Source organism: Budorcas taxicolor, chromosome 1 (genome assembly GCF_023091745.1).
Source record: "Budorcas taxicolor isolate Tak-1 chromosome 1, Takin1.1, whole genome shotgun sequence".
Taxonomy (NCBI): domain Eukaryota; kingdom Metazoa; phylum Chordata; class Mammalia; order Artiodactyla; family Bovidae; genus Budorcas; species Budorcas taxicolor.
The window spans coordinates 205,461,140-205,472,456 of record NC_068910.1 but is presented as its reverse complement, the minus strand read 5'-3'; the positions used below and the strand labels follow the sequence as shown (position 1 = coordinate 205,472,456).

The 11,317-nt window shown below is 41.7% G+C and overlaps 1 protein-coding gene across 1 annotated transcript in view; it reads right to left on the bottom strand.

The window, feature by feature from the left end:
* Window positions 1-232: 232 nt before the first annotated feature.
* Window positions 233-11,317, bottom strand: part of BACE2 (beta-secretase 2) — a 104,287-nt gene continuing 93,202 nt past the window's right edge. The window contains exon 9 of the mRNA XM_052641515.1: window positions 233-689. Within this exon, the coding sequence (XP_052497475.1) occupies window positions 436-689 (254 nt within the window). The 3' untranslated portion in view covers window positions 233-435. The remainder of the gene's footprint in view (window positions 690-11,317) is intronic.

Here is an 11,317-nt window from a genome sequence, read left to right as displayed (position 1 = left end):
TACAAAACACCCTTAAATGTGATCAATACAAAAAGCTTCCCATTAGCTAAGAAGAGTTATAAAGTATATGCACGTACTTCTCCAGAGATAGAAGGGAAAAGAGAACAAGCTAAGGCTTGTGTTTTTTTTTGGGGGGGGGGGAGGGTGGTGGCACACCCAAATAGTTTGGTATAACCAGCTACATAAACCCTGAAGCCCAATTCACTCTGTTTTGATTAAGAATGAGGTGCTTTTTTATTATCATTTTCCTTGGAAGTAGGGGAGAAAGAGGAAGCTGTAAAGTCAAGAATCAAAATACAGTGAATCTGGAAGGCATCTGGGAGCAAAACAGAGATTTAAGACTAGTGCGCACAGGAAGAAGCCTTGCCTTATAACCTCTGCCTGCTGCACTGAATCGTCTTAATTGTTGAATTCACGGTCACTAGGCTTTCCTCTTCATTTCCAGCGATGCCGTACGAGCGAGGACTCATCGTTGACCACCTCGGGATCTCGGGGGTGATGCCTACACCGGACCGGAAGTAGCAGCAGGGTGATTAAAACAAGAAGGATGAGTCCACACACGCTCATGAGAGTATAGGAGACGATCCACAAAATTGGCTCGTTCAACGGCAGGGCAGGGACGCAGTTGCTGGCTATGTCCTCTGTTGAGAAAGGCCCAGAAATTTCAGACACCGGAGCACCTGCGATTTCTGAGGAGACAGAAGGGGGGAAAGCCACAGCTATGAAACGAGCAGTCATCTCTATCCCCTGACACAAGAGATAACCTTTTGCTTTATCAGCCACAGTCAAGTCACACTGGCTCTCATGTTCCAAGGGCCCCGGAGTCTGAGCACACACCAGGGAGGTCTCGGTGGCTGTGTGCCTTCAGAGGGTCCACTCCCCTTCTTGCTGGAGTGACAGCATGTCTCAAGGTCTGCAGTTGCTGAACCCACATGGCGGAGAGCAATGTGCAGAAGGATACAGAAGCATCAGGTCCTTCACGCCAAGAACGGAGCACCAGGCCAGTGAGCGTGTACCAGTCAGAGCCCGCTGGGGAGCCGTGTGGCTGTGCGCCCTCGGTGGAGATGAGCAAGGAAGAGTACGAAGCATCTAGAACTTAGAAAACTCAGCTGCACCTGCCGGAATCATGGGGATTTCCCCTGTGGAGTCACCCTGAGTTCCCGCTCCTTGGTAGATTCCATACTAGGTAACATGCCTACATCAGCCTGACCCACACTCCTAATGGGCTCCAAGACCAGCGGGGTCAGCCTGGCCCAGGAGACTCTTCCCCACCCCACACTTGCCCCACACTTAAACTTGTACACATCTCCAGTGTACACAGTGCCCAGAGTCAACAGAGGGAAATGAGGGGCTCCCCTGGTGGTTCAGTGGTTAAGACTTTGCACTTTCATTGCAGGGGGAGTGGGTTCAATCCTGTCAGGGAACTAAGATCCCACATGCCTTGAGGTGAAAAAATAAAATAAAAAGAGTGTTAAATGAGCATACTAGTGGATTTAGGACATAGCTGGTAACAAGGAAAAAAAAAACCCAAAACAAAGCTACAATTCTACCCATTACTTTTGCAAACTGATTTCCTGAAAAGCCTTCTCCCTGGAGAAGGACTTCCCAAAGCAGGTTTGGGGATCACTAGTATTTCATTTGTCTGTACTAGGCTGATCTGCTCCTTTCCAAGTATAGAATTTGCTTGGCATCTCAAGCTTTACTGGGAAAAAGAAAAAGGCCTCATGACCCATTTAAACTGACTGCTAAGCATTTAATTTTCCTATAGGTAAAGCCTCAAGATCCTAAGGTCTGCCCAATAAGATCCTTTTTTACTGAGGGAAGGAAAAGTCAAAATAATAATGGAATCACAGCCTTTAAAGGTATGGTCTAAAGTGAGGGAGGGATTGGGGGCAGGAGGAGAAGGGGACAACAGAGGATGAGATGGCTGGATGGCATTACCAACTCAATGGACGTGAGTCTCAGTGAACTCTGGGAGATGGTGATGGACAGGGAGGCCTGGCGTGCTGTGATTCATGGGGTCACAAAGAGTCGGACACGACTGAGGGACTGAACTGAACTAAAAGTGAGGGAAAAGACAAATGTGAATAATTTGCAAAGCGGTTGCTTTTTCTTACTACAGATGTGGATTCTCTTAATATGGATCCATGGCTTTTTCTTTTCACAGGTGGCGCTCGTGGTAAAGAACCTGCCTGCCAATGCAGGAGACATAAGAGATGTGGGTTCGATCCCTGCATTAGGAAGATCCCCTGGAGGAGAGTATGACAACCCGCTCCGTATTCTTGCCTAGAGAATCCCAGGACAGAGGAGCCTGGAGGGCTACACTCCACAGGGTCACAGAGAGTTGGATATGACTCAAGTAACTTAGCATGTAGCATGCCTGACTTTTTCTAAAAGTGCTGGGAGAGAAAAGCAAGAAACAGAGCGTGCAAGCATCTACGAACAGAGGGATGCTGGCCTTCCGTTCGTCTAGACGCTCAAGTGCCTACAGCCATCCTCAGCTAACGACAGAAAGGAAAGTGAAGTGTTAGTCACTCGGTTGTGTCAGACTTTTGTGACCTTGTGGACTGTAGTCCGGCAGGCTCCTGTCCATGGGATTCTTCAGGCAATAATGGAGTGAGTTACCATGTTCTCCTCCAGGCATCTTCCTCACCCAGGGACTGAACCTGGGTCTCCTGAATGGCAGGCAGATTCTTTACCATCCAAGCCATAGGGAAGCCCTAGAGAATTTAACAAATATTACATAACAAGGGCTTCCCTGATGGCTCAGTGGGTAAAGAATTCACTTACCAAGCAGAAGATGCAAGAGACACAGATTAGATCTTTGGATCAGGAAGATGTGGCAACCCACTTCAGTATTCTTGCCTGAAGAATCCCATGGACAGAGGAGCCTGGTGGGCTACAGTCCACGGGGTCACAAAGAGTTGTATACGACTGAGGATACACATTGTTACATAACAAAAATAACCTTTATTACAAAGGCAACAGATAGTATGGTAAAAAATTTGAAACTGTAAGTAAATAAGGAAATAAAAACATGCTCCAAATTTACCACTCAGAAATAGCCAATACTGACATTTTTGAATATAATCATAGGCATCAATTTTTTAAACACAGATGGAATCATCCTGTTCCACACACTGTATTTTCACTTTATTCGTGGCATGTGTTTTCATATCATTTAATTTTCAACCACGCTGTTTTTATGATTACACGAAAACCATATTATAGATGTATCGAATCTGCTTACCAATCTCTGAGACCATTTAAGTGGTTTTTAATACTTCCACCCCTGTGAACACTGACATATGAAACATTATGTACCTAAGTCTTTGCCCTTATTCATAGTTTGTTTCAGAATGAATTAATAAAGTAAAACTACGGGTCAAGGTACGCTCACTTTTAGGCATCTGGATATATGCTGACAACATACACACAAGGAAGGCTGAGACACTACACACATGCCCATCAACAGAAGTTGGGGTACCCCTTCTCACACTCTTACCAACACCAGCATCTGTAAGGGGAAACAATGGTTCTCAATCCACAATCATGTCTGTAGTTCTTTGATTACTAGTTGGGGGCCCGTTTGAAACATACACTCATTGACCATTTCTATTATAATTCCTATTTTTTTCTCATGGATTTGTTAAGAGTCATGTATATAGTAAAAACTTTCTTTTGTTGCAAAAGTCCTTCCACAGTAGGCCATTTGTCTTTTCAAAGATTCATTTACTTTATAAATAGAGAAGCTTTAACAAGCAATTATGAGAATGAAACATGCTTAGTGGAAAGATAATATCTTCATAGAACAAAGCACCAAGAAATGAAAAGTCACTTGAAACCACTTCTGTTTCCAGACAAGATGGAAGAGGGGCAAGATTTACCCTTCCACCTGAAACAACTAAAATAATAGACTATATATGTATATGAAAGACTCTGAAGATATTAAAATTTGGGTAAAGAGACACAGTAAACCCTGAGGGATGGAGACAGATGGAGCCAGCCTCCCAGGTGCCCTTCTTCCTACATTGAGAGAGTTTCTGGGCAGTGGAACAGACAAGGGTGTCACCCAAGTTGGGGAGATAGAGGCAGAAACCCAGAGAAGCAAGGGCTCTTGGGGTTTGCAGGTAGCGAGATGCAGAGGAGAGAAGGCTACACAGTGAAAGCCCACACATTCCCAGAGGACTTCCCCTGAGCCGTCCACCCCACGCTGACCTTAAAATGAATGAGGGCCAGTGAAAGAACCTCTTGGAAGGATGAAAAGAAACTGTTCTTGGAGCTCACACAAGAATCACGTGAGCTCACACAACAATAACAATTCTTATGCTCACATAAGAATAATGACTGCGGCCAATTACTTCCTGTTTAACTGTTTCCCACAGTGAAAAACAAAAACCCAGAAAAACTCACTCAGTTCACAGGGTACTTAAAGAGTACTAAAGGTCTTTCCTTTGTAGTAGGAAAGATTATCCCTAGACTAACACTACTCTGATGCCTCTGATAAAGCTTAAGAGCAAGACAAAAAAGGATCAAACTCTTTATAAGGAAATTAACTGTGACCCAGAACAAATCTCAAGAGTATTTTAAAGAACACAAAAGTATTTGGCACCCAACAGGGTAAAATTCACAATGTCTGTCATCTAATGAAAAATTACCAAGGTGCAAAGAAACAAAAATTCATAACAGGGAAAAATTAATAAACTAAAATTTATGAAGAAATAACACAGGATAGGATTATTAGAAATTATATTAAGCCAGTTATTATTCCTCTATTCTACTTAGGAAATGATAGACAAAATATTAGTCACATTAAATAGAGACGTGGGCTGAGTTGTGTCTGACTCTTTTGTGACCCCATGGATTATAACCACCAGGCTCCTCTGTCCATGGGATTCTCCAGGCAAAAATACTGGAGTGGGTTGCCATTTCCTTCTCCAGGGAATCTTCCCAACCCAGGGATCGAACCTGCGTCTCCTGTGTCTCCCACACTGGCAGGCAGATTCTTTACCACTGTGCCACCTGGGAAGTCCTAAAATACAAACCCTAAAAAAGACATAAATCAAACTTCTAGGGATTAAAAACTATTACATGAGATGAAAAATATACTGAATGGTGTTAATAGCAGATTACACACTGGCACAAAAAAAAAAAAAAGATAAGTGAACTTGAAAACACAGCAATATGAATGATTAAAATGAAACAAAGTAAAATACTGAAAAAAATAGAAAATCAGTAAACTGTGGGACCACCCAAATAAGAGGAGAGGATGGGAGGCAGAAAGAATATTTGAAGCAACAGTAACCCAAAATTTTCCAAATGGGATTAAAAACTATAAACCCACTGATCCAAGGGGCTCAGAGAACACCAAGTACAAGAAACATGGATACACTAGTGAATTGCTGATAACCAGTGTTAAAGAGAAAATCTTTAAAGAAGAGAGAAAAAGAAATATTATGTACCAAGCAACAAAGAAAAGGACTGTAGATGATTTCATGTCAGAAACTATACAAGCTCTAAGACAGTGGAGTGATAGCTTTAGAGTACCAAGGGGAGAAACCCAGCCAGCCTAGAATTCTATCCCAAACAGAAGTATTTATCAAAAGTGAAGATAAAGCAATGTTTCCAGACATTTACAAGCTGAAAGAATTTATCATAAGCAGACATACACACACATACACACACACATGTATATTGAAATATTATTCAGTCTTAGAAGGATATCTAACCATCTGGGCAACGTGGATGAACCTGGAGAATACTGCTAAATGGAATAAGCCAGACACAGAAGGACAAACGCTGCATGATCCACTTAGATATGAAATCTAGAGAAAGTCAAACTCATAGATTCAGAGAGTACCATAGTGATTGCTAGGGGCTGCGGGGTACAGGTACGGGGAGATATTGGTTAAGGGAGGCAAAGGTTTAGTTATGCAAGATGGGTAGGTCTGGGATTTAAGGTACAGCATGGTGACTGTAGTTAACAGTATTGTAGACTTGCAGTTTGCTAAGAGGGTGTATCTTCAGGGTTCTCACTACCATGAAAAAAAAAAGGAAAAAAGGATTATGTGAGATGATGACTATGTTAACTACTTTGAGTAATCATTTTACAGTAGGCTTCCTCAGGAGCTCAGTGGTAAAACAACAACAACAAAACCTTGCCTGCCAATGCAGGAGATGTGGGTTCGAGACCTGGGGTGGAAAGACCCCCTGGAGGAGGGCATGGCAACCCACTCCAGTATTCTTTCCTGGAGAATCTCCATGGACAGAGGAGCCTGGCGGGCTACAGTCCATGGGTCACAAAGCATTGGACACGACTGAGCAACCAGACAACAATAAATCATTTTACATCGTACACATATATCAAAACATCAAGGTGTACACCTTAAATATACATAGCTTTTATTTGCCAATTATGCCTCAATAAAACTGAAAGAAAGAAAGCATTACCTCAGATCCGCACTATCGAATGCACTAAACGAAACCCTTCCAGCAGAAGAAAAAAAAGATCAGGTGGAAACAGGGATTTACGCACAGAAATGAACACTAGAAATGGTAACTATGTAGGCAATTGTAAAATCTTTATTTCTAACTTTAAGTATTTTAAAAGATAACTGACTGATTCAAGCAAAAGTAACAACAATGTACTGGGTGAATTCTGGGCTTCCCAGGTGGTGCTAGTAGTAAAGAACCTGTCACCAATGCAGGAGACGTAAGAGATGTGGGTTCGATCCCTGGGTCGGGAAGAACCCCTGGAAGAGGACATGGCAACCCACTCCAGTATCCTTGCCTGGGAAATCCCACAGACAGAGGAGCCTGGTGGGCTACAGTCCATAGGGTCACACAGAGTTGGACACAACTGAAGTGACTTAACATTCACGCACAGGAGATTTGTAAAATATACATGATGGCAATATTATAGAAAGAACAGAAGGCAAGAAAGGGAAGGACAGTTTGTAGGTTTGTTTACTACAGGAAGCGGTAGGTGTGATAAAGTAAATGGATACTACAAACCCCAGAGCCACTAAAATCACACAGCCAAGAGTCACAGCTAATATACTAGCCGAGGAGATAAAAAGACTCAATTCAAGAGAAGATGGAAAAAGAGAAAAAAGGAACAGCTGAGACACAGGAAACACATTGCAAGACTACAGACTTAAGTCCAACCATATCAATCATCTCGTGAAATATAAATAGTCTACACTAGGGGTTTATGAACTTTTTCCGTAAAGGACCAGACTGTAAACATGTTAATTTTTGGGGTCACACATGGTTTCTATCACATATTCTTCTGATTTTTTTGACAACCATTTAACCATGTAAAAACCATTCTTAGTTCATGGGCCATATGGAAGCAGGTCACATGGCAGATTTAGCTACCGGCTGTTGTTTGTCTGGTCTAAGCACTCCAGTTAAAAAATGGGGATTGTCAAACTAGATAAAAAGCAAGACCCAACTATATGCTGCCTACAAGAAACCCACTTTAAATGTTACTACTCAATTATGTTGCAAGTCATAGGATTTAAAAAGATGCATCGTGCCAATGCTCATAAAAAGAAACCCAGAGCGCGTATAATATCAGACAGAGTAGATCCAGAGCAGAGTACTATCAGATAAACACAGTAATTTCATAATGATAAAATGTTCAGTTCATAAACATGGCATAATACTACATGTTTTTATACCTAATAACAGAATTTCAAAATATATAAAATAAGAATGGTAAAAGTGTAAGGAGAAAGAAACAATTTTACAAATAGAGTAAGAGATTTCAAATTCCTTTTCTTAAAAATAGATAGAAAATAACAAAGGACATAGACGACTTGAACAATTCTATCACCTAACTTAACAATTATAGAATACGCCACCCACACAACCGAACATACACTGTTTTCAAGAGCACTTGGAATATTTACCAAAATAGACTATTTCCTGGGCCACAATACAACTTTCAATACATTTAAAAGGATTCAACTTACACTAAGTGTGTTCTCTGGCAATGGTGGAACTAGACATCAGCAACTGAAAGATGACTGGAAAATCCCTAAATATTTGGAAACATTTCTAAAACTATAAAATGCTTAGAAAAAACATAGGAGGAAATCTTCACATCATCAAGTGAAGCAAAAAATTTCTTAGCTATAACACCAAAATATACAATGTATAAAAAGAAACATTGATTGAGTCTTATTTCATCAAAATTAAGAATCTGTCCTCTTCAAAAGATAATGTTAAGAGGCTGAAAATATTGGGAGAGAATATTTGCAAGTCCCATTTTTGACAAAAGATATGCGTTCTGAATATAAAGAATTCTGACTCAAAAATAAGAAAACAAGTGTGTGTGCTAAGTTGCTTCAGCATGACTCTTGTGACCCTATGGCCTGTAGCCTGCCAGCCTCCTGCTCATGGGACTCTCCAGGCAAGAATATTGGAGTGGGTTGCCATGCCTTCCTCCAGGGCATCTTCCTGACCCAGGGATCAAACCCGAGTCTTTTTGTCTCCTGCAACGGCAGGCAGTTCTTTACCACCAGCACCACCTGGTTAGCCCAAGAAAACAGCAACTTAGTACAAACATGGGCAAGAGAACTGGAAAAGACACTTCACCAAAGAAGATGTGTGAATGGCAAATAAGCACATGAAAAGATGGGAAAGCCTATTAGCCATTAGTGAAGTGAAGTGAAGTGAAGTCGATCAGTCGTGTCTGACTCTTTGCGACCCCATGGACTGTAGCCTATCAGGTTGCTCCGTCCATGGGATTTTCCAGGCAAGAGTGCTGGAGAGGATTGCCATTTCCTTAGGGAAAGGGAAATTTAAACCACAATAAGATACCACCAACTTCCTACTAGGGGCTTCCCCAGTAGCTCAGTGGTAAAGAATCCACCTGCAATGCAGGAAACATGGGTTTGATCCTTAGGTTGGGAAGATCCTCTGGAGCAGGACTAAACAACAACTGCAGCTACCTATTAGAATGAAAAAGACTGGCCATATCAAATGCTGATGCGTATGCAGAGGCACTGAAACCCTCATATACAGCTGGTGGGAATGGAAAATGACACAGTCAACTCTGAAAAACAGTTTGGCAATTTCTTAGGAAGAAAATCACGTCCCCTTGATATGACTCAGCCATTCCACTTCTAGGTATTTACTCAGGGGAAATGAAAGTTATATCCAAGGACTTCAACACTAATTTTCAGAGCAACTTAATTTATAACAGCCCCCAAACCCAGAAACAACCCAAACATGAACAGGTGAAAGAGGGTAAACCAATTATATCTGTGCAACTGAGTACTGCACAGCATAAAAATGAACGAACTAGTGATACAAGAAACAAAAAGAAGTCAATCTTAAAACAATTATGCTGAGTGAAAGAAGCCAGGCAAAAAGGCATGCGTGCTATGATTCATTTATATGAAATTCTAACAAGGGAAAAGTAATCTGTAATGACAGAAGGCAGAGCAGGGGCTATCTGGGATTGGGGGGCAGCAAGGTCTAGGGGGTAGATAGAATAGAAAAGTACAAGGAAATTTTGGGGCTTGATGGAAATATTTATCATCTTATGTAAAACTTCAAATTGTACCCTGTAATGTGAATGGCTCATTTCATATCTCAACAACGCTTTTAAAAAATCAAAAGAACAAGGCAATCAAAAAATGCATCAAAGAATAACAGATGTGAAAATGATTGCATTTAGGATGAAAAAGAAAAAACAAAACCAACCCCAGCTCTGTTAGGTACCTAGCAATTGATTTTAGCATTGTTCTTTAAGTGGAATGCCCAAGCTTATATACTTTTTCATATCTCTCTCTCACACACACACACCTTCCTAGACTTATGATGGGGTTACATCGCAAGAAAAGCATGGTGAGTTGAAAATATCACTAACTAAAAAATGTATTTAATACACCTCATCTACTGAACATCCTGGCTTAGCCTGGACTATCTTAACTGTGCTCACACCTACATTTGCCTACAGGTGTGCAAAATCAGGGCTTCCACTTGGCTCAGTGGTAAAAATCCACCTGCAATGTAGGAGACGTGGGTTTGATCCCTGGTTCAGAAAGATACCCTGGAGGAGGAAATGGCAACCGACTCCAGTATTCATGCCTGGGAAATCCCATGGACAGAGGAGCCTGGTGGGCTATAGTCTACGGGGTTGCGAGAGTCAGACACGACTTAAAGGCTGAGCATGTACACATGGGCAAAATCATCTAAGACAAACCCTATAACAGTGGGTTGAATCTCAGTTTATTGAATACTGTATTGAAAGTGGAAAACAGCATCTGTACGTACCGAGTACTTCTAAGGATATCGGTTATTTACACTTGTGATCACCTGGCTGACTGGGAGCTGTGGCTGCCACAGCCCAGCACTCCACAAGCATGGGACCACGTATCACCAGCTCAGTGAAGGATCCAAATTCACACCTCGAAGTAAACTTTTCACTGAATGCATATGGCTTTCACACCATTATAAAGTCAAAAAATCTCAAGTCAAACCATCGTTTAAGCCTAGGACCATCTGTACATATATATAAATACAACAAAAATAGTAAAAAAAAAAAATCATCCAACTTTCTTTAATGTACGTGTGTCATTCTTATAATCAGGAAAGTTGTGTATCTTTTAAAAAGTTTTTGAGAACTAGCACCCATTTAAGGTTGTCAGACATAATGTATCATCTGGAGACAACAGACTTCTCAATTGCTAACTAGCTACTCAACATGAAGGGCTTTCCAGGTGGTGCTAGTGGCAAAGAACTTGCCTGCTAATGCAGGAGATGTTAAAGATGTGGGTTTGATCCCTGAGTTGGGAAGATCCCCTGGAAGAGGAAATGGCAACCCACTCCAGTATCTTGCCTGGAGAATCCCATGGACAGAGGAGCCTGGTGGGCTACAGTCCCTGGAATCACAAAGAACTGGACATGATTGAGCATCTGATCATAGCACCCAGCACTAAAGGAAAGTTGATTTTCAGTTACACCTGGGACTTCCCTGGGGGTCCAAATGGTGACCTGCCAATCTGCCTGCCAATCCAGGGAAACATGGGTTTGATTCCTGGTCTGAAAAGATCCCACATGCTGTGGGGCAACTAAGCCCACACACCACAGCTACTGAGCCAGCGCCCTAAACCTGTGCTCCACAAGAGAAGCCACCACAAGGAAAAGCTTGCACACTGCCACTAGGGAGGAGCCTCTGCTCGCTGCAACTAGAGAAAGCCTGTGTGTAGCAGCTAAGACCTAGTGCAGTCAAAAATTATTATTTATTTAAAAATAAATGAATCATAAATACATCTAGAGGATATTTTCTAGAAATGCCATT